General features: G+C 40.4%; 1 protein-coding gene across 1 annotated transcript in view; it reads right to left on the bottom strand.

Annotated features, from left to right (window-relative positions):
• The window catches only part of neb (nebulin), a 96,595-nt gene that overhangs the window by 8,414 nt on the left and 63,993 nt on the right, over positions 1 to 24,188 (bottom strand). Inside the window, exons 117-133 of the mRNA XM_080478777.1 lie at positions 22,395 to 22,499; positions 19,301 to 19,414; positions 19,100 to 19,204; positions 18,362 to 18,466; positions 17,366 to 17,470; positions 15,676 to 15,786; positions 13,369 to 13,479; positions 12,275 to 12,388; positions 11,834 to 11,938; positions 11,657 to 11,761; positions 11,201 to 11,305; positions 10,640 to 10,732; positions 6,014 to 6,106; positions 4,943 to 5,035; positions 4,031 to 4,123; positions 863 to 955; positions 471 to 563 (exon numbers count right to left, since the gene is read on the bottom strand). Of these exons, the coding sequence (XP_080334903.1) occupies positions 471 to 563; positions 863 to 955; positions 4,031 to 4,123; positions 4,943 to 5,035; positions 6,014 to 6,106; positions 10,640 to 10,732; positions 11,201 to 11,305; positions 11,657 to 11,761; positions 11,834 to 11,938; positions 12,275 to 12,388; positions 13,369 to 13,479; positions 15,676 to 15,786; positions 17,366 to 17,470; positions 18,362 to 18,466; positions 19,100 to 19,204; positions 19,301 to 19,414; positions 22,395 to 22,499 (1,743 nt within the window). The remainder of the gene's footprint in view (positions 1 to 470; positions 564 to 862; positions 956 to 4,030; positions 4,124 to 4,942; positions 5,036 to 6,013; positions 6,107 to 10,639; positions 10,733 to 11,200; positions 11,306 to 11,656; positions 11,762 to 11,833; positions 11,939 to 12,274; positions 12,389 to 13,368; positions 13,480 to 15,675; positions 15,787 to 17,365; positions 17,471 to 18,361; positions 18,467 to 19,099; positions 19,205 to 19,300; positions 19,415 to 22,394; positions 22,500 to 24,188) is intronic.

Below are 24,188 nucleotides of genomic sequence, written 5' to 3'. Positions count from 1 at the left end.
CTCACAGCAGAATTAAAAACACACTTTTTTCCCCTGGGAAATGAAGAAGCAGGTTATTTCAACTGGTGCGTGTGATGGGTTTGATGCGACAGGAATAAGAGCTTAAATACCCGAACCAGTGGTTCCCAACCTCAAGACAGATATCATAGAGAGGGAATGGGAGGGTCTGCCTGTTCACACATTGTCAAAACTAAATTCATCAAAGAAAACCCGCCAAGACACTTTCTAGAATCTAGCTGGGAAAATACTTTTGTATCTTCAAAAGAGTACTTGTTTAGCTTCATTGTCAACCATATATTGAAATCTGAGGGGATTTCAGCTTTTTCCAACTAAAAAAAACAGTTGGGAACCACTGAGCTGAACAGCCCAAGAGAGTTGTTATGACATTTACGGGAGATAAAGTAAAAAGACAGGGTGAATGGAAAATGAATGAAGGGTGGGGGATATACGAGACCACAGCAGTGGAGTACCGTGCTAATATTTTGCTGATTGCGTTTAACTCTCTCCATCTCTGGCGTCTCTGCCACTGATGTACCTTGTCCGACTCCTTCTTTGTATTGTAGCTTTGAATGAGACAGTAAAACAATAAAAGTCAAATATGGTGGTACGACAAGTGAAAGTTAAATAGTCTTCAGTTTAGGAAATCAAAATCTCCAGGGAAATTTAGACAAATTAAAAGGAAAAAAAAGTTGAATGTCGTCAACGTCTGGTAGAAAGGAATGATAAATGAAGCACGGTTAGGATGAAGGAGTGGGAACGAGCACTAAAAACAGGAAAAGAGAACTTTGTTCTGATGAGAAGAGTGTCAGGCTTTGGGGAGAGATTCTATGGGGGTAAGATAAGGGTCACTGTTTTCCTCTACCAGGCTGATATTCTTCTGGGTTTGTCGGACCCGCTTCACCTCGGGAGGATCTTGTATGGCAGTGCCTCGACCCACACAGTCCTTGTACTGAATCTGCCAGTCGCACAGGTCACACAGGTACAAAGTAAGACAAGAAATAAGAAACAACACGACAACAGGACACAGATGGTCGTCAAGGGGTTATTATCTGAAAGGGGTTTTCAGGTATGTAGGAAGTAAATAATGCTGTCAACAAGGGGTGTCAAACATAAGGCCTTGCAGGCCAGAAACCAATGAGAGGGTCGACTCTGGCTGGTTCCATTTTCAGTGGTTCCAAGCACAAATCCCCAAAACGCAAAGAAGTTTTGCTTTTTCACTTGAAAACTTTGATATAAAAACAGGGACCGTATAGAAATTACACAAACATATTATCTGCAGTTCCCTTTCAGTCGATTCACTCGGTACAACATATATGGTATGGGGGATCAGGTCCTGGCGAGGCCTGCTGAAGACACCTCTATAGATCATTTGCAACTGACGTCAGATTTCCCATGATCCTCTTTGATTCACTTGGGTCCGCCATCTTTTATGTATACAGCTGCATTAGAACATATCTTCGTATCGGATTCATGTGATTTTTCCCAAATTTATCAGGGATTGAATATTCCAGATAAAGCGAGGTAAAGATCGAGGAGTGCGGTGGGGTTGACCGCTACAGCGATTTGTTAAAATGTGAGGACGATGTAGACACGATGTAAATTAGTCCACAGCTTCTCTCCTCACAGCCAGAAGGTCCCAGTTAAAAAAATAAATAAGGGTCCTTGTGCAAATCCCGGCAGGAGCCTTTCTGTGTGGAGTTTTCAGGTTCTCTCCGGTACTCTGGTTTACTCCGATAGTCAATACAACAGTAACTTCCTGAGCTACACCCCCGGCCTCCATCACCTCCTCCTGTGCGCTGTGTGGCTGCTGAAGACGGTTCCATTTGGTGAAGAAATGTCCTGTCAGAGGACTAATGAGGGACTTTTATTCAATGAACTCTGCCGTCAATCTGTCCCGTGTGTCAATGTCTGCTCCAACGAGCCGACAGTGTAGACATATGCGAGTAGATCCAAACTATATGTGTTGAGAGCCTCCAGTCTACACTGTATGGTAAATGATCTATAATAGTATGTCTACAATCTAGTAGAAGTCTACTACTGTAAGTCTATGTATTAGATCATTCTGTGTTGAAAATCCCCTCAAAAAAGCACCAACACAATATGAAACAAAACATTTTGCGCCTTCCTCAACAGTTACCGGTGTGTGGTAAATAAAAGCTGTCATAAAAGATGGCGGACACTCGCGAATCAGAGAGGATCATGGGAAATTCGTGACGTCAGTGCAAACGATCTATTCACGCCTTTACAGCAGATGATCTTTGATGACATATGTGAGGCTCCGCCTGCACATATAATCCAGAGCCAGAGAGAGTTCCCCACCGCGACTGCTGTAGCTCGCTGACCGCCCACGGAACGCTAATTCGGAATTTCCAAAAGAGGTGTCGATGAGTGAGGCTTGTGCTGCAGCGAACTGCACATCTCCACACACGTTGTGGTGTTTTATCGGCTGGATGTGACGGCTCCATCAGTGGCTCAGTCTGTCCTCTCTGTGTTCTCTACAATGCACTAGAGGGTGCAGGTTAGACTCTGGTTTGGGAACTACTCTTCGGGGCGCGAATACATGTCCCATACAATATGTGTTCTACCAAGTGAATCGACGGAAAGGGAACCAAGTGTTATGGATATAACTTCTGTTCCCTGAAGGAGAGGAACGATGTACAACACTTGGTTGCCCCGCGATTCAGCTGGGCTCGGTGAAGAGAACGGGTTATTGAACTGAGTTATGACTGTGATGCCACTGGATTGTATGTGCAGGCGGAGCCTCACAGAGCATCTGCTGTAAAGGTGTGAACAGAGGCGTCTTCAACAGGCCTCGCAAAGGCTTGATAACTCATACAATATGAGTTGTATCTCCTTCTTCTCCTTCATAAGTTATATACACAACATTTCCTTTCTGTAATAAAACGAACTGCTATTTCTAATTTGACCATTAGAGGGGATTTTACACAAACAGTAGATTGAAGTAATGCAGTGATAAACGCTAACTGTTATATTGAAATGTGGCTGACATTCTTGCCTCCGTATGGATATCCCTGGTTTGATTCTAGAGTTTTCTGGTTTTGTCCAAAAACATGCACTTAAGGTAATTAGTGACTCGAAATTACTTGTCCAGCTATAATTGGATCCAGCCCCTCGAATATCATTATAGTATGAGGAGAATTAGGGGGGAACAACTTTGAGGAGCAATATCTAAACTCCTTGACCTCGAACCTGACTGTATGTGGCCCCTGAATTAAAAAAAACGTTTAACACCCCTGTTGTGAACCTTTCAGGTTATTTTCAAACTTATAATTTAGTTAATTACTTTCTAGTTCAGATGCAATTAAAAAAACATTGAGAGAGACTTTAATGCCCTGAGGGATAATAAAAAAAGTAAAATTTTACAGTGGAAACATTGTTGATTTGCTCCATGTGGTTTAAAAACAAACAACTATGTGGTTTGTCCAGAGTTTTGGTTGTACAGATCTTTCGTTGTTCAGTTTTTAAAACTTAGAAATAAGGTGAGAGTTCCTGAACTAAACAAAGACAGAAGTAGTTTTTAGTAATGAAAATTATTTTCCACTTTTTTATGTTTACTTCTTTCACTTAGACATGTTTGGTTAGTGCAAGTCATGACAAATCCTCAAAAATACACAATTTACATGAATAAAAAGTTCAATCTGAGTATATTTTTAGCCATTTAGTTTGAGCTATATTCAACATCTGCTTGTTTCCACTGTGGACATGAACATCTCAGGCCTTTTGGAGCTCTACAAGAACTCTGAGTTAGTAAAAAGAAAAAACGATGTTTCTGTAAAGTGAACAGGGAATGGTGATTTTAGAAGATTGCGTGAAAGTCAGGAATGGTTTATTTCTGGGATACTGGAAAACAAGGTGATGTGGAGGAGGAGTCGGCACTAAATAAAAAGGGAAAGAGAAATTGGGAGATAGAGGTGAAAATTTCTAGAGAAGCAAGACGTTAATTCGGAGGATGATTGTGGAGATGATTATAAATAGAGAGATATGGGTCACTGTAAGTTGTTTCCTCTACCAGGCTGATATTCTTCTGGGTTTCTCGGACCCGCTTCACCTCGGGCAGATCTGGTATGGCAGTGCCTCGACCCACACAGTCCTTGTACTGAATCTGCCAGTTGCACAAGTCACACAGGGACAAAGTGAGACAAAACTAGAACTGAAGACATACTTTGACTTTTGAAAGACGGCAAACAAAGGCGTCATTTCAGGTAATGGAGGGAAGATTAGCAGCTTTCATCATGAGAGCCCTCAAAGGCCCAAGAGGTGAATTATGATAGGCCAAATGGCCATGGCCATACGTATATGGATACCTAAAGTAAGCAAACTATAATTTAATAGTGTTTCTGTAAGTGCTGCCTCTTGTGTTTTAGTTGCAGAGTCTGAGGTTGATGTGTAAAAATAATCATAATCAGAACTCCAGTTCAGATAGAAAGACTGAGATAATGTAGTCAAGAGTTCATTGAAAGCCATTAGTTTCTGTCTCGTCCTCCAATCTGATCAAAACTTGGAGTTATGGTCACAAAATATTTGGTCAGTTGAATGAACAAAATTCTAAACTAAACATCCTGCATACAGACAATGTTCTCCACATACTTTTGGCCTTCTAGTATTTTGTGCAAACTATTACCTCACAGATTGACGTAGAAAGAAAGACAAACATCTGAATGAGAATAATGAAAAACATTGGAGGCCTTGAGCAAGAACTCATTTATGTGATGAAACTAAGCATGAACAACTATTCTCTGTGGGGAGTTGGACTGTAAATGGTTATTCTGAGAGGTTTGATCTAGTGCGAGGTAAAAACGGTGAATATTTTGGTTTCAAAAACTAAACAAACGACATGGAGTTTGGGGGGGGGGGGGGGGGGGGGTAAAAAAGGATTTTAAAAAGTTAATTGAGGGTCACTGCAGTTGTTTGTTTCCTCTACCAGGCTGATATTCTTCTGGGTTTCTCGGACCCGCTTCACCTCGGGCAGATCTGGTATGGCAGTGCCTCGACCCACACAGTCCTTGTACTGAATCTGCCAGTTGCACAAGTCACACAGGGACAAAGTGAGACGGGAAATAAGAAAAGTACAGCTTGTACTGTGACACGCAGCCCACAGCTGGGGAGAAAACTGCAAAGTGAGGTGATCATTTCAGGGATATGCAAGTACGTGGGTAATGTAAAATCTGCAGGTTTCAGGGCTTTGCAGGTATTTAATTATTATGACAAAAACATGAGAGCTTAATATGATTTAATCACAATACTTGGCCGAAAGTATGTATAAATTCAGAGGACGGATCCAGCTCAACTCTAAAGTGTTGTACTCCAGGTTTGTTCAAGTTCAGTAAAGTCTTTCAAAGACACTATTATGTCCTTCCATCTGACCAAAGTTGGCAGCACAACATCATTGTTGTCAAAGTTTCCACTTGGAAATAAAGAAAACTGCCCAAACAGTGAAAGATAGCCTAAAACCTTCTCCACATACGTTTGGCCCTTTAGTATTGTGTACTAACAATCTTATTAATGATGTTAGAATTACATCTGAATGCTTGAATTAGTGACTTTTAGGGACTATTCAAATTCTTAAAATCAGTAAAAGACAATCAGCATGAAATAATTGATTTAGGAATAGTTATTACAAGAGATTGTCAGGTTGTTCTTCTCGGCATAAAACAAAAGAAAATCATTTTTAAAAGGTTTGTCCATCCAGAAATAAGATGATGTTTAGAAGCTCCATAAACTTCTAAAATTGGTCAATGAATGAATTTTGATTAGAAGCCGTATTGGGAATGTTATTTTAGGAGATTGCATGTAAAATCCGGTTTGACTTTATTCTTACTGCATAAAGGGACATGAAGGAGGAAACAGAGCATTCATAACGTCTCGAAGCAGACTAGCAGGTCAAAGGGAGTTTAAATGACAGCATTAAGGGTCACTGAACTAGAAGCAGGGCGTCGGGTCAAATGAGGGATTTAGGAAGTTGGTAAGTTGTTTTTTGTTTTGTTTCCTCTACCAGGCTGATATTCTTCTGGGTTTGTCGGACCCGCTGCACCTCGGGAGGATCTGGTATGGCAGTGCCTCGACCCACACAGTCCTTGTACTGAATCTGCTCGTCATGTGATTTAAACAGGCACAGAAGAAGACAAAACAACAACAATACTGCTAAAGACAGTGAAAAAAACATTGACAGTGAAAGCGGCACTCACTTATAAAACTAGTTCAAACGTACGGTAAATGTAATGTGATTATGCTCAAAAGTATGTGGACACAAAATATTATTGTGAATGTAGTTTTAAAACCCTGAGGTGTTGACCCCACATGAGCATTATCTAACCTTTATTAGGCAAGTCAATATGTTTGGTCATTTCTCTCTTTCAAACCCATGAAAGAATTAAAGACAGTCAGAGAATAAAAAGCTTGAGCTTATTTACAAATTGTTCAATTTTCTAGAAAATAATCCAGATTTAAGATTATATTTTCACACAGTAGTTCGTAATGGTGGATGTTGTGACAGGGTTTTGGAAGTGGATGTTTTATGAATCATGAAATGTTACTGAGATGGAGAATTTTCACTTTTTGAAAATGATTTTTGTGTATAAATCGAATAAGCCAGTTTTCATGAGGATGAACTATAAATCTTAAGAATTTCCCTGGACTGTAATGTACGTTATATTTCAGAATGTTTTTCTGAATAGGTTTTGCTATAGGACTGTGTTCAGGGATGCATGCCTACTAAAATTCTTTATAGAGGGAAACATTAATATTTTCTCTCATCTAGGAATAAGAGATTTGTCTAAGCCATGACAAAATGCCCACAAAGCAGGCAAAATGCTGGAGTTGGCCAATATTTTTCAAAAATCACCTCACGCAGGTGATTAACTCCCACATCTATTATCAGTGGAGATTTAAGAAAAAGCTTTTCTCTGCTTCTCAGATTCTTGTAGATTCTTTAGACTTATTATGGTCTAACATAAGGTACACAATCATGAACTATGTCAACTGGAAAAATAAATCTGTAGAGCTGTGAAAATGAAAGCACAGTTGTAATAGATGCACAAAGGTTATAACTAAGGGGCTGCATGTGGTCGTATAATGCCCGGATTTGACCTATAATATGAAGAAGAGGCCATATTTTCCATAATGTAGGCCAAACCTTATTTTGAAAGTGGTTTCCACATACTCTTGGGGTCCATAATTGTGTTTAATATTATTATACTGTGAAGTTATTTACACAGAATTTAATTGTTGTTTTCGACTGCTAGATAATTATTTGAGGCATTTAGGGGCCGCACAAAATCCTTTAATTAGTAAGAAGAAATAAGTAAAAACACACACATAAAAAAAGACATGTTTCTTGTAAAAAGGTAGAATTCTAAATGGTCATTTTATGGGACGTCAGTTCTTGGATACTGAAGAAAACATGGATATGGAGGAACAGGCGGAATGGAGGTAGAAGTTGGCCTGTACCACAATGTTTAAAAAACACAGCAACCTACTCAATACATTATTTACGGATTCCTCCTTTGAAAAAGAATTTGCCCCTGAGAAGTGTTCAGTCTTTTGTCTTTAACTTAAAAAAAAAAAATTACAAGGAATTTCCGCCATTGTGCATTGTGCATCCTGCAAGCATCCTTGATCGGGACCTTGCACCCTGGTCTCTGGCTCGTCAAGGTCGGTCCAATCATAGCCTCTGGCCCCTTTAAATATTGATAAAATAAACATTTTGATGGTTCGAACAACCAAGGACTTGTATTTTGAAGAAATTTGGGTCTTTTATTTTGACGGCCAGCTAGGCTCTAATCCAGCTAAACCCTAAATATAAATTTTTAAGGTTTTAGGTGTAATTTATAAGAAACAAGGAATTTTATTTTGAAGGAGTTTGGGGCTTTTATTTTGAAAGTCAGGATATGCAGGATAAGCGGTCACAGTGGATTGATATGGTGTAATCCTGGTGTGAATGATGTAACACTGGAACGCACCTGCAGCTAGTGATGTCATCACAGTGGGGGAGGGGACGGATTTTATACACATATTTTGGAAACAACTCTTCGGAATCCACAGTTTTCGGGGCAAATATTTTGATAAAATTTTCATTTGTTGAGAGGAAACTTTGTCGTCTTTCAGTCTGTGTGGGTTTGGAAGCAGTGAGACGAAAACTTCAGACACTAGGAGGCGCAGTTTGACGCAGACGCACGATTTTGCTCCATCTGACTCAATGATAAATGTGGCTTCAAATCGTGGGGGAAAAGAAATGACAGCGTTGTTCTCTCTCAAGGTCATGTTTTATGGAATTTTCCCTCCATGTGTTACATCGTCTTGTTCGGCAGGTTCTTGTCGCGGTTCTGATCTGCTCGTTTTGTCGATTAGAGTCACGGTTTAGCCACAGTCACCACTTGTTTGAGGTGTTCTTTCACGGCTGTTTTTGAGGAGACATCTTGGTTTTCCATGTATTTGAATGAGAGGAGGGTGGAGGAGGGTGGTGGAGGAGGGAGGCGGCGGGATTTGGCGTTCAGAACTTTGACGGCTAATAAAAATGAAACCGTTTGACTAATCAAAAAGTTGAACAGAATATTTGAGCAGGAGAGTCTCCTCTGTCATTTAATAGTGTTTTGAAGCCGATACGAAATTCGCCCTCAGAGGAAATAGTGTTTGCAAATCTTATTTTGAAAGTCTTCCTGTTTTTTGTGGACTTCCTGTTGGATTTAGGTCCACGGTGATTTGTAGGTCTCGATGAGATGAACAATTAAGTTTTGGTTTGATCTCGCTACGACATTCCTACGGGCCATGGTCGCCGTTTTAGTGTTTTTAGGTGGCCGTTGTAGTGTATGTAGGTGGCGCTAGAGAGCACATTTTGGCACTCTGGGGGTTAATTTGTGCAATTTCTAATATTTTTATCTAGTTTTGCTGAGTGTGCCAAATTTGGTGAGCATTTGAGTATGTTGAGGGGTCAAATGTATTCTCCTTCAGAGGAAATAGCATTTAGGTTAGGCCTTTTTTGGCTGAAAATCTTACTTTGAAAGGCAAATTGCAGACTTCCTGTTGAATTTAGGTTAGAGGTATCAGCTCGTGATTTTTAGGTCTTGAGGACACTAACAATTGAGTTTAGGTTGGATCTCCCTACGACATTCCTACGGGCCATGGTGGTCGTTTTAGTGTTTCTAGGTGGCGCTAGAGAGACATTTTGGCACTCTGGGGGTTAATTTTTACATTTCCTTAATTTTTTCGGTAGTCTTTATATATTAGCCCTCAGAGGAGATAGCGTTTGAGTGAGGGCATTTTTTGGGCGAAAATTTTATTTTGAAAGGCAGATTGTGGCCTTGACCTGTTGGGTCAGGGGGGTCGGTGGTGATTTATAGGTCTTGATGAGACAAACAAGTGGGTTTTGTCTTAGTTTTCCTACGGGCTGTGGTGGATGTTTCCGTGTTTATAGGTGGCGCTAGAGAGCACATTTCGGCATTGTGGGGGGTTCATTTTTACATTTTCTTAAATTTCTTAAATTGATGATGAATGTGACAAATTTGGGGAGTTTCTGAGCATGTTTAGGGGGTCAAATGTGGGTCTCATGACAGACAAGCATAATAATAATAATAATAATAATAATAATAATAATAATAATAATAATAATAATAATAACAATAATAATAATAACAACAACAACAACAACAACAACAATAATAATAATAATAATAATAATAATAATAATAATAATAATAATAATAATAATAATAATAATAAAGAAAACATTAGGGTCCAAAGTCCTTGTCCTTTGGAGGCCTTTCGGGCTCGGTCCATAAAAAATCTCAACAAGTACTGAAAGTACAAGACAAGTTCATCCACCACTTCGCCTCCCAATTCAACGTTATTTCTGTTGGACATGAGAAACAGGTCTGATGACAATAACGATGAACGAAAAGAGCCCTTAAAGTCCCAACAGATAAATGTTAACTTGTGTGGACTAATCCTAATCTATTCATAGCTTATAAACAAATAGTTCCCAACCAATAAAACCATTTGTTACTGATCAGATCCTTTTAAGCCTTCAGGTATTGATTAGTGTGGCGCCTTCTGTAACCTGGCTGCTATTTATTCCATGTCTCTCCTAGTTTTGACCATGTTTTGTTTTTGCCTGATAAATGAACAAATGAAATGATAAATTAATGAACATTTGTCTTTTAAAAGACTGTTGCTCTTTTATTTGAGTTCGTAATGCCATTTCCGGTCTCAATCAATTTGAATGTTACTTTTATAATTCATTATTTTTTAAACCCATTAAATCTGTTGTGAAAAGCCACTGTTGAGACATATAATCTTATTTTGTACACTTTGTGTGTGAAGGGTGGTATATAAACGTATACTGTATGTTCTTTGTGTGTCCATTATATTGTTAATATTGATATTTTGTATTATGTCCTAATCTATTCTTGTTTCTACTTATTGCTGCCCCCCAAAAAACCCAAGAACCAATTATTCTGCTGAACATACCTGACAATAGAAATATTTCTGATTCTGATTTCTTATTCTTATTATTCTTATTATTAAATGTTTGGGATTGTAGGGTCTCCAGGGACTTCAATATTAGTACATAATTAGCTGAAAATTATAGGGGGGGGGGGGGGGGGCACTCTGTTGAGTTGAGTACCGTGCTAATGTTCTGTTGGTTCTGTTTAACCCGCTCCATCTCAGGGGTCTTGGGCAAATCGGTTCCTCCTCCCAACTGGTCTTTGTACTGAATCTTTGCATGGATGAGGAACAACATGATGTTAGTCTCATTGACACACCGCTGCACAACGAGACTAATGAGAAAGAGGAGCTACAGTCAACGTCTGAACGTCTGAACACACTGATTTAGGACAGTCCACATTTGCAGAAGAGGGAAAATGAGACAAACACAAAGAAACATTGAAAGACTCTTCTAATGTGATACTATGAATACAGCACTTAACCACACACAAGCTTGGCACTATGAAATGTCACACTATCGAAACACTAATCAGAGGTTAGTGGCCAGGATTAACTTGCTGCATGTTTCACTGCGTTTAAAAAAAGGAGTTTGTTTACTTCCACAGGGAATTCGGGCTGCATATCAGGGTTTGTTAAACGTGAGGGAAGACAGACTCTAGAAAACCAAAACAAAAAAAGGGAAAAAGTGTTATTAGAAAAAAATAAAGCAAAAATAAAAGACATATGATAAAGTAGATACCAAGCTGAAATTCTTTGTATTCTCCTTAACACGGAGCATTTCAGGAGTGTCCTGTACAGAAGACACTTTGCCCCTTATGTTTTTAAGGTCAGTCTGGTACTGAAGCTACGGGAAGAAAAACAAAAGTGCAGTTAAAAATGTTTCACAGTGAACACAAAACAAAAAGACAAGAAGAAGACAGACAAGAAGAAGACAGACAAGAAGACAAGAAGAAGACAGACGAAAAGCCGCTGCATTTCAACACAAAGGCCTTTGATTCTGCTCAGGATTAGCTGGAATTTCACTTATCCTATCTATATAATAATTAAAAAGTACTCCTTTTGTGACAGAAAACCTCTAGCAGGTGTCATGAAACATTCTGAAAACAAAAAAGACAGCCGTGTAACAGAAGACGTTGGCAGAGCTGTTTATTTCCTACATGACAGAGCATGAGACCGTTGATAGTCTTTTACTCACCGTGCTGAAGTTCTTCTGGTTCTCACGGACTCTCTGCATCTCAGGAGTGTCCAGGACCGGCACATAGTGAGACATGGTCTTCTCTGCCTCCTCTTTGTACTTTTTCTGTAGACGCAGACGGAAAGTGAAGAGGTGTTTTTAAAGTGCTTGTTTCCCAGGTCCAGCTGGATGATCTACCTGGCTGATGATGTTCTTCATCTGCTGAGCGTGAATGATGTCTGGGGTGTCGATCACCGTCGTGTAGCTGGCTCTGTCCATCTCAGCGGTCTGCTTGTACTTCGTCTAATGAGGGAAAAGCTGAGAGTCACCACCCAACTGGGCTTTTAAACTGCATTGAAAAGCACTGAGGAGAACTTGATAGAAGACACATGCTCATTATCTGATCCATCTGTGGATCCTATGCACTGATCAGCCATAATGTTATGACTGATATGATGTACATCCTCATTTTGCCACCAAGAAGCCTGCTGAAGCGTCAGCTTTGATTATGTGGCACCAAGATTTCCACGTTGTTGAGTTTTACTACTAAAATGTATACAAATGCACACTCCTATCAAAAACATATGTAAACTGATCACGCAGGTGATTGGACTGTCCCAATCTGAGTCTGCATCAAACCTGACTGAGGATGTCAGTGGCATTTCTGGCTCTCATGAAGTCAGGGGTGTCTGTAGCCAAGGCCAGCATTCCGTGGCCCTTAATCTCCTCCTCCAGTGCCTTCTTGTACTCTCTCTGCAAATACAGAAAAACAAAACAACATGTCACAAACTGCTGCACATATTCAACTCGATGGTTAACCTGCAGGTTATACACAAGACGACTTTCAAGCATACAAAATAAGGAGGGCAGCAAAGCCAAATAAATAAATAAATATACAAACAAACAAACGAACGAATGAATGAATAAATCAATCAATAAACCAATCAATCAATAAATCAATAAAAAGTCAACCTGAAGGAACACTGATCAGAGCTGGTTAGCAGAAATTAAGGGATTTCTTTAGAGGTACAAATATGTTAACATCTCCATTTAAAACAGAAAATAGACTGTCTGCAAGTAAAAAATGAGGTGTAGGTGTTTTTATTAAAAAAAACGTATTTCTATGAAGCTATTGCTCTTAATTCAGATTATTTGTAAAAAAAAAAAAAAAAAAAGCTCTCTGCTTTAGAGTTCTTCTTCCTTACATTAAAACAACTGACTCAGAGCACTTAAAGAACAAATAAAATGAAACACAGTTTTAAAGTATTTCTATTTGCTTAGAGATTACATTTACTGTAAGTTGAAGAACGCAATGTAATTTGGTCATTTTAGTTTTATCTTACATAAGAATAAGATCCTTTAATAACTGTAAAAAACTCAGATGTAAGAAAGTAGTTTCCTGATAAACTGTTACCGTAAGGGTTAAAAAATGAAGTACAGAAGTATACTCTAGGTAGCTGTTTGGAGGAATAGTTAGATATAAAGTCAACACAAGGGATTTCAACCAGGGAAAAATAAAGGATGAGTTGTGACACATTTTGTGAACACAAGAGAAAAAGGAGAGAGCCGAACAATTAGTCATGTCATGAAGCAGGAGCAGAGGAAGAAACCCAGCCATCATCCTTTTAGTATGATGATGAAGTTAGGTGGGGACAGGAGCCACCAAGGGAGGTGAGGGGGATTGTGGGAAATCACTCGCGATGCCACCGCCATCACTTCCCGGTCAGTCGTACCTCACACAGGATTTGAGTAGCATTCCTTGCTCTCAAAAGCTCCGGAGTTTCCTCCAATGTAGTTAGCCCTTTACCCTTCACTCCCTCCTCTAGATCCCTCCTGTACTCTCTCTACAGGACGGAAGAAGAACAGAGAGGCTGCAGAGACGGGCACTCGGGCAGGCCAGGCCAAGGCAGACACACAGACAGTAACACAGGACAGGCTGGGCTACTGCTGGTCCTGATGCTCAAAGTCACCAAGCCTTCCAAAAACAACAGGAATGTACAGTCAGGGTGCGATTTGTGAGGAGAAGAGGGGGTGGCTGCTGAGCAATCTAAATTCTTTTATATCCAAACGATAGAAAAAACACCAGCAAAAACGTGTGGCCTCTCACATATTCCATCAATTCTTATTGGAGGTGAAGTGTGCCTTGTTATTCCAGTGTTACTGCAAATATCAATCTTTTTTTTGGAGTAGGTCTCAAAAGGTGTAATAGAGGAGGAACATGCTGGATGTGATCCTATAGCAGAATCCAGCTCCACGTGCAGGACGCTGCTGTTAACAAGCTCTTCAAACCCTTCAAATGCTGCATGTTAAAGTCAGGTATGGGAAGAGCAGCAGAACTGGAGCATGAGAGGGAGGATCTTTGGAAACAAACCAATGAGGGAGGACATCCGTCTAAAAACACTGGAGGTCTGAAATAACACCCTTTTCCATGTATGAGCCTCTAAAGTGGGTTTCGTCTGATATTCAGACTAATATGGACGTTGCAGATGAATGTAAAGCAGCAGAGCGCTGCAGGCCTGATCTACCAGAAGGTTTCCTGTGTCAAAGCGTGATCAGCTGATCCACTGATGCGACGCACAAAATAACACACACACAATCCATTTGGTGTGTTTGTGTGAATATTTGTTCCAGATTGTGCTTTAATGAAAGGGTCTAACACATTTGAACTTAAGTATCTGAAACATTTATAAGAGATGCTGGTGTCATTGTGAGGATTATCATGGACAGCTGGTCCACCGTGATGATGGTGGACTTCATTATAGGACACTTTGACCGACCCCGAGGACAGGACACACCTGGACACCCTCTCCAGTCTGGACCAGACAAACAACCAGGCACGCTCACATTCACACCTATGGGCAATTTAGCACCAATGAAGACTGTGGAGGAAGCCAGGGACCCCCCACCCACCCACCCACCCACCCACCCACCCACCCACACACACACACACACACACACACACACACACACACACACACACACACACACACACACACACACACACACACACACACACACACACACACACACACACACACACACACACACACACACACACACACACAGGAAGAACATGAGAGCTCCACACAGAGAGGACTCGGGTCTTGAACCCACGACTTTCCAGCTGTGAGGTGAGAGCGCTAACCACTGTGAGACCGTGTGCTCCCACTTTGTGACTAATTATCGGCATTTTTATTCATTTATATACATTCTAATTCATTTGCTGTAATGCTCCAAATGTGCAGTTAAGTAAATTAGGCTTAATTGGAAAAATGTATTATTAAATCATTTGTCTTCAAAATAATGAACAGAGGAAAAGAATGCTAGATATGTTGAGACATTTAAATCTGATCTCACAGGAGAACGCCATCTTCTTTGCATATTTGGTGAAGAAATGAGGATTAAAAATGTAATAACTGGGCCATGTAACTAAGCCATTAAGAGCCTTTTATTAGTCAAAAAAACATGAATGTTCTGTCTTTATCTGCTTTGAGGAGTCAATAGACTGTATGTAGTGATGCAGCCTGTAAAGGGAGAATAGATCCCTCCTGCCCCATCCATTTCCTGCAAATTGCACCCTGGTTACAGTAAAACCTGCAGACCAAAGTGACTTTGACAAATAAAACAGAATCAATCAAGATTTATCAGGAAAAGCATAGAGAACATTATATCACCACAATAACCAGAAAAATAAACTTCAAGAAAAACAATGAAAACCTTTATGCTTCACTCAGATGATCACATGCTGCATGCAGACTGTGGCTTTAAGCTGGACGTCTCCTCCAGGATGGAGGGCTGAGGTCAAAGTCAGGGCTTTAGTGGGAATGCAAGAGCAATCACTATTCCACTACAATGGAGGGAGCATTGATACATGTTGGATTGTAATTAGTTTGTGTTTATGAAGTGAAGCATGCAAAATGTACTAAACTTCATCTGTGAAGGTGAGAAAGTGAAAAGAGTGAGAGTGACTAATGCTGAGAGTCTTAGTATGATTATAAAGGAAGGGTGAGGTGAATAAGAAGGGAGTGTCATTTCGTTACCTCACTGGCTATTTTTGTGGCGTGTCTGACATGAATCATTGCAGGGGTGACCTCCAAGCCTGAGAGGTTCTTTCCCTTCATGTTCTCCTCAAAGTCCTTCCTATAGTCTTTCTATTGGCCACAGAGACGAGACAAGGGACAGACAGAACTCAGAGAACCTCATGCAGGCAGCGCTGGTCCACAATGCAGTTACCTCACTCTTCTCAGTACCAGCTATACCTGCAGCCTCCCAGGGATCCCAGTTTGCTGTACTTGTGTGAAAAGTACACACTAACAACTGCACTGTTGAATGCCTGAAGGCCATTCCATTTACTGAGGATCGATTATATAGTACTAATGTTTTAGAAACATATCTCATATAGCCTTTGAAGTATCAAAGTTTTCTGCATGAGTTATAGGAAGAAGAAGTTTCTTTGTGTGACTCCCACGTTAGATTTCACAATGTTACACATGTATTTAAGTTGACTTTGCTAAACAACCTCAAACAGGATTGGACTCTACAACACTCAGAAATAATCTTTTCTTCTAATCTCAAATCAAAATTGGGAAAAAAAAGAAAATATCCTGTATTTGCTGAGTAATAATAAGTATTTTTGTTTCCTAAATGAATATTTTTGTGAGGCTACTGTTTAATTGTTGGGACTATTACATCAGAAATATGTAAGAGATATTTTATGAATGCTGGATTTTTACTATTCAGAACATCATTTAAAAGATGTATTATTTAATTGGTTTAAATTATTTTCCAAAGGCATTTTGTGGTTGTATTTAAATTTTCTGTCATTATTCAGTTCCAGAGACTTTTCATCTCTGTTTAATCTGTTATCTATTTCATGATGTTAAAGAGAGATTATTTTAGGCTCCATAAAGCAGGTTAAGTAATCTCTGAATTCCTCTTTGGTATAGAGATATTATTAGTTAAATCCCTACAGAGATGAGATCATTTGAATAGTTTCATACAACCTTTTGAGAACACTTTCAGTGTCTTTAAATATGAAATAACTCTATGTAAACATGGTGATCCTGTTGGCTGCTGGTTTGTGTTAATCTGAATCAATCGATCAGTTCCAGGTTTAGTTTTTGCCATTGGAATATATAAACCAGCGGAGGTTTTACACCAGAAGCAGTTTATGTCACAGCCTTCTGTTTACTGATGGCAAAGCTCATCAGAGGCTAAATGAATCACGATTCATGCAGAAAACATCTAAAGTTAGACATATTGTATTTAAACAACTCTTGAATTCCGAGTCCTTTGCGGTAGTTTATCTGAATACTTCACCTTTATCACTGCTGTGTCCTGAGAGGAAGCTTAAACTGTCACAATGTTAGGAAACAATACACAACCCAGTTTGAGTTGGACACATTATACACTGCCTTCAACTAGTTTTTAGTTTTCATCAGAGCATAACATAAATTAAAATATGCCAAGTAACTCAAAAAGCTCTGAAAGCAGCCTTGTTGATACAAACTAGATTTGAAGGCACCGTAAAATGACTTCAAACTTCATAAACATTCAGTAAGTGGAATATATACAACAACTTGACATCCAGCGAGCGTTCCCATCCAGAGCAAGAGGCAGTACCTGCTAATGTACCACAGTGACTCACTGAAGTGTCTTTACATTCAAAGTGAAGCCTGTCAAAGGAAGTTTTCAGTATTCTGAGGACAGGTGAGAGACAAGGATGTTTACCTGGCTCTGCATGTGCTGAGCCTCCTTCGCCGTCACGTATGTGGGGGTCTCAAAGTCCAGCATGGCTTTGCCCTTCTCCTTCTCGTACTTCTCCTTGTATTTCACCTGAAGTGGGTCCACACCAAGGGAACGTCAGAGAGGGGAAATACTCACACACATCAGACGCTGGCTGTGCTTTGGCAAAATTCAATTATAGATTAAGCCTGTTACATTACTTAATATTCAATTACTTCACCATGTATATATGAAGTATAACACATTTCTACATGGAAAGTCAGAACAAAAGACACAGAACAATTCAAACCACAGAATTCAAGTGATTTTGGGTTTAAAGGTACAGTATGTATTGTTTCCTAAACCTTTTAAAATGTACACTGTTCTTTTGTACGACCACATGGTGATTGTATCCATCCATCCATCCATCCATCCATGCATCCAACCATCCATCCATCCATGCATCCAACCATCCATCCATCCATCCATCCATCCATCCATCCATCCATCCATGCATCCAACCATCCATCCATCCATGCATCCAACCATCCATCCATCCATCCATCCATCCATCCATCCATGCATCCAACCATCCATCCATCCATGCATCCAACCATCCATCCATCCATCCATCCATCCATCCATCCATCCATCCATCCATCCATCCATGCATCCAACCATCCATCCATCCATGCATCCAACCATCCATCCATCCATCCATCCATCCATCCATCCATCCATCCATCCAACTTTCCATCCATCCAACCATCCATTCGATTTGACACTGTAATGAGACTCTCTTGCAGGAACTCTTACATCCTGTACCTTTAAAGTTATTTACTGCGTTACGTTGTCCCAAACTAAACTGAATGTAAAATACAGCTCCAGTATTCAGGTGGACCTGATAAGAAAACATTACATATACCTTCACTTTGTGAAGATAAAGCAGTTTTTGTTTGTCTCAAGTGTTTTGTTGACCCCCTGGGAGTCTGCACCACTTACGTTGCTCTGCAGTTCAGAAGCCTCCTTGAGGTGGAGCTGTTCTGGGGTGTCGGGAATCATGTGGTAGTGACCCTTACTCTCCTCAAATTTCTTCTTGTAGCAGTACTATGGGGAATTCCCAGTAAAGTAAGGCATGCTCAGTACAGCAAATGAGAAGAAAAGCGTCCCAGTGGAGTTCACGCTCTTCCATCACATTACACAAAAAGCCTTGCAGTAAATGACAGAGATAGAAACTTATACTAAAGCGGGTAGTTAAAGGATATGTGAAATAAAGTCTAATTAGTGGAGGATTATTGATGTACTCTTTACATCTCTTACTGAGCCTGAAGAGCAGGGATGTGAAGAAGTAGATGTTACAGAAGGTAAAGGAAGGTCAATATTAAACAGGTAAGGATCACTACCAGATGAGGAGTCACGGGATATGAGTGCTTGGTAAAGATGGAGCTTAGTGAGTCATTTCATGAGATGGTCAATGCTTTACGGCACCGTGTTGGTTGTTACTGTGGAGGGATGGAAACCTGCAGGTCAGACTCATTTCAGGCTCCAGTTACACGTTTCAAGTGAAAACGCATCATTTCTTTGTGGCTCCAAACGCTGTTGTTGTGTAAACTGACTTCCAAAAATTTTGCCATTTTCACTTTTCACTACACCTTGTGGTGTAACGTGAAACACAGAGGGAAACATGAGCTGACCCCCAGCAGCAGTGAGGGGGGGGTTAGTGGGATGGTGATGGCTTACGCTGCTGGACAGTTTGCTGGTGCTCAGACTGTGCTGCATGGACAGAGACTCGGCCATGTCAGTCACAGGCTTGTGAAGCTTCTTCAGGTCCCCCTTGTACTTCACCTGCAGGACACGTCAACAGGAAGCACAGTGATTAGGAATGAATGCACACCTCCAGCAGTTCATGTTGGAACCTTTTCATTTCCTGGAGAGACTCACCTCACTGGCCAAGTCGTTGGCATCCTTCAAAGTCTTGTAAATCTTACTCTCCTTCAAGTCATATTGCGGTTTCTTTCCTTTCATCTCCTTATCAAACTTCTCCTTGTACTTCAGCTGTGAGGGCATGACGGCACACGACAATCAGTGAGAAGCAGTGACTTCAACCAGCGGTGAACCACAGACTCCATCACAGTGGAAACAAACAGATTAGTGGTTCAAACTCCTTACAGGTTGGGGTGTGTTGGGCATGCTGTGCACCATATATGAAGTATTTCAATTTGAACTATTTATCAATATAAAGGAGAAATAGCTGGATTCAAAGTATGCAGTGGCAGGTCTGCAGGGTGTTCTTTTGCAGGTATTCATACAAACAGATTAAACCCAGAATATTAAAGGGTGAGGCTGTCAGGAAAAGTGAAACACAACTGATGAAACCAATAAAAGAAAGTTTAATAATCATATGCCGATATGTATGAAGTGCTGGGAACAGTTCATGTGAGACTTCAATGATCTGATGATCCTCTCGGATTAAATGATGAATTACATAATCCCCTCTAATCCCCTCCAGTTCTTTCTCACTGTGTGATGTTTTAGACACTTTTATTAAATGCCTTCATTTTTTAATATGTAGGTGATGCAGATTCTGTATATTGATTGGGTATTATCACGGTCTACTCTGTGAAAAAAACCGTATAATGTTTTCCATTTTATTACATTTAACTGTAATAAACAAAATAAACTGATTATGACACAATGAGAAAAGTTCGGTGTAATGAATCTTATCTGGATTAGCATTCTCTTAAACATTTTTAACATTTTATTTTTATTTGTGATCCATTATTATGTGATTTTGTCTCTCCATATTATTCTTGTCACTTTTGTATTTTTTTCATTTTAGTTTACTTTTCATCTGATAAAACAACATGCATCTGAATGGGAACAATACAAATACGACAATAGGTGATCCACATGAAAGCAAGCGATTACGTCATATATAATTAACCCTTTATAAAGCCCTCACTGAAATATGTGTGTAATGAAACCTTTCATCCAAGGTATTTCTGTGTCTCAAGACTTTAATGTCAGTTAATGAATACAAGCTAATCACACAATAACTCCTTCTAGAAAGTGGTGAAAAGCACACCGATGTCACACATAATTCACCATTTCTTTTTAACAGATGCTCTAAATGGCCTTTTCTTGAGTACTGTGTGTGATTTACAAAAGAATACACTAAATATGAGTCCCTACAATCATCACTTACAGTAGTTTCCTGTGTACAGTGCACTGGTGCAAACACAGTTTTACCCCAAAAATGTTTCAGGTATTTAAGATAAATGTGCACAAACATACTGCAAAAATGACGGATCACACTGATATTTATTTTAATTTATAAAACGATGCAGATGTTGCTCACTATAGTTACTAAAAGGGTTAAGTATATATGGAAGAGGTAACTTTTATGGTGGTGGTCATATTTCAGGAGGACATTAAGTCAGACAGTATCAACTGGAATACTGTCATAGATAAAAACGTGTATATCCTAAAGTGGTAATCTTCACATTTAGCCAGTTTGTATATTGGAAGAAACTTTTCCTGAGGGCCTGCACTGCCCTCCAGTGGTCAGGGCAGGGTAGTTGACTTCTGGATATACACAAGTTTATGAGAAGAGTTCAGCTGAAGCCCCATTTTCTATGTCGTTTGTTTTTCACCTTCCGAAACAGACACACTGACTGAGAGACATGTGTGAAAAGAGGAGATATTATAAAACATACAGTAATAACAACAGTGCAACGTGTCTATGCTTAGCGATGAGCAACAGCAAAAACAAGCACACAATGCAATAAAGCAAGCCTGAAAAATGCAAAATGTGCATTTTGATGATATGAATCAGTGTTTTGTTCCTTGAGGTTTGTGTTAAAGGTTCAGGAATGAATCATCCTGTCAATGTAAGGCAGAAAGAAGACAGACAAGTAGCATGAGCCCTTCAGTTCCAGGGCGTGAACCTCCTTACATCACTAGTCACCGCACTCATTTTCTTAATGTGGCGCATCAGGGGGGTATCATAGGAAGAGGCTCCGTGGAAAGAGGGCTGGGCCTATAAAGCGCAGTGAGATGAGGGATGAGAACACACACAGATTGAGGAGAGGAGAGGAGAGGAGAGGAGAGGAGAGGAGAGCAGAAGAGAGGAGAGGAGAGCAGAAGAGAGGAGAGGAGAGCAGAAGAGAGCAGAGGAGAGGAGAGGAGAGGAGAGGAGAGCAGAGGAGAGGAGAGCCGAGGAGAGCAGAAGTGAGGAGAGGAGAGCAGAGGAGAGCAGAAGAGAGGAGAGGAGAGGAGAGGAGAGGAGAGGAGAGGAGAGGAGAGGAGAGGAGAGGAGAGGAGAGGAGAGGAGAGGAGAGGAGAGGAGAGGAGAGGAGAGGAGAGGAGAAGAGAGGAGAAGAGAGGAGAGCCGAAGAGAGGAGAGGAGAGGAGAAGAGAGGAGAGCCGAAGAGAGGAGAGGAGAGGAGAGCCGAGGAGAGGAGAGGAGAGCAGAAGAGAGGAGAGGAGAGGAGAGGAGAGGAGAGGAGAGGAGAGGAGAGGAGAGGAGAGGAGAGGAGAGGAGAGGAGAGCCGAGGAGAGGAGAGGAGAGCAGAAGAGAGGAGAGGAGAGCAGAGGAGAGGAGAGGAGAGGAGAGGAGAGGAGAGGAGAGGAGAGGAGAGGAGAGGAGAGGAGAGGAGAGGAGAGGAGAGGAGAGGAGAGGAGAGGAGTTCGGAATGAAGGAAAATAAAGAAGGATGAAGAGTGGGAGGACAGATTAAAGAGAGGAGGTGAGATTAAAGAGACATATACAATGATATGAGCAGTTAAACATGTACATCTGCTTTCATGGTATCACAATGACAGATTAGGATGTGGATTATAATGCAGAGTGGCAGAGGAAAGCATTATTATTATGACTGCTGCTAAGCATGGACTACAGCCGGAGACGGCCAGGCAGCAGGTCTTCACTAGATGGAGGAGCTGCTGGTTGTGGGGAGCCAGAGAGAGAGATCCAGCTGACTCAGGCCTTCATGAAGAGGAAGAGGAAGAGGAAGGTCGGTTTGGGTGTGGAGTACCTGGCTGTTCAGCTTGGACACTTCAGTTGCCAGAGCGATGTCTGGCCGGTGGACCAGGGAGCCTCCGCGGCTGGCCTCCTCACGGGCCTTCTCACGGTAGCCAATCTGAAGCATTCAGGGTCAAACAAGCCAGAGTGAACAACAGCCTGTCAGTGGAGCGAAGGCCGGCAATCCGCCTTCAGAAAGCTCCTCCGACCCTCTGGTAACAATGCTATTTAATTATTCACTTAATCTCTGTCAAAACACTGAAAACTGTGCTTTAATAAAGTTCTTTTAAAAGGTCGTTTGGGGCAGAGGAGGAACTATTTGGGGATCAAGCGAGCGAATTGTCCCAACATGGACACGGAATCCTAAAACAAGAAAATAAGTGGTTAGAAATGTATGGATGATAAAAAAAAGAAAAATACACATTATTTGGGACAAAATGTATTTTAACTGTAATATAGACTTTAACATTTTAACCTTGCCTAATTATGCGTGAATTGTACATAATAACTTTAAGGTGCTGAGAATCAGAATTCATGGTTATTATTAAAAACAACAAAATGATCCATTCAGTCCATGTAAGTGTCACGATAGAAATAGAAAAGAGGTAGAACATTTAAGAAAGAGCAACAAAATGCCTAAAACACACAGTTAAAACACTTTAACGCCAGTATCCAGAGACTTCATGCACAGTGGCACAAAACAAACCACAATTACACAATTCATGTTGGAAAAGTCCAACAAGTTGACTTTAGTCCTCAATAACCACACTAAAGGATGGATGGAGACATGTCTGTCTCGTCTCATCTGGTTGTCTGTCCACTAACTAGGTTAAGGAAATGCAACTCAAAATGATTTACAGGCTTCAGATTACACCACTGATTCAACCCTTCTTTTTCAAAGTATTGTAATAAATGTAAGGACATTGAGGGGACATACGTCCACTGTAACTGCGACTGTCCTTTCATTAAAATGCTTTGGGAAAATAGAACTTTCTGTAATGTTTGGTAAAAACGTAGATCTTAAGCCTGTATCTTGTATTCTTGGTTTGCATTCTGCTCTTAATCTCAATCCCAACATGAAGGAACTCCTTGATGCTTGAAGACGCATCTTACTCAAGTGGACCTGTGACAAACCTCCTCAGCTCTCAGTGTGGAGACAAAATAGAATAGAACTCTTACCCCTGGAGGCAATGACCTACTGACCTACTGGCTCAAGGACAAACCTTCTTCATTTTATAAAATACGGGAGCCCTTCCTCCCCTGTGTTGGCCTCCAGACAGCACAGACAGCACAGACCTGGGAAAAGGTCTTTCTGCTCTTATTTGGACAGACATTCCTAAAGAGGCTGGTACTCAGCCTGTTTCCACCTTAATCAAGCTGAAAAGCTGACAGATTCTCTTTACTGCATGAAGTCTTGGATCTGTAGCCATTTTATTTGTAATTCTTTTTGTAGTCTATTGTTATTGTCATCACATTTACTCTTTAGTTCAGTGTTTTCGTCTTGTGGTTCTTTTAAAATGTCCTCGTCTGGTTTTCTGCCCCTCGCCACCCTTTGTGGTATACGCTTGCATAACTTTGCATTCTATGGGTTGGCTGTACGTTTTTGCTTTTTGTTTTTCTTACATCTTTAAAAGATGATAATTGATGTAAGTATTTCTTGCTTGTTGTTTTTAAATTTAAAAATAATAAAGATATCTTTAAAATACTCAAATAAAAAACACTGAACATTAATTTAAAAAACAATGGTCACAGTAGTTTTCAGTCGATCCTGCTGATGTGCAGTTTTCTCTTATTTTTAGAATCAATG

This window comes from Lipophrys pholis (genome assembly GCF_963383615.2).
Source record: "Lipophrys pholis genome assembly, chromosome: 13".
Lineage (NCBI taxonomy): Eukaryota > Metazoa > Chordata > Actinopteri > Blenniiformes > Blenniidae > Lipophrys > Lipophrys pholis.
Note: the sequence above shows the minus strand (reverse complement) of the source record. Positions and strands in the feature narration are given on the sequence as shown.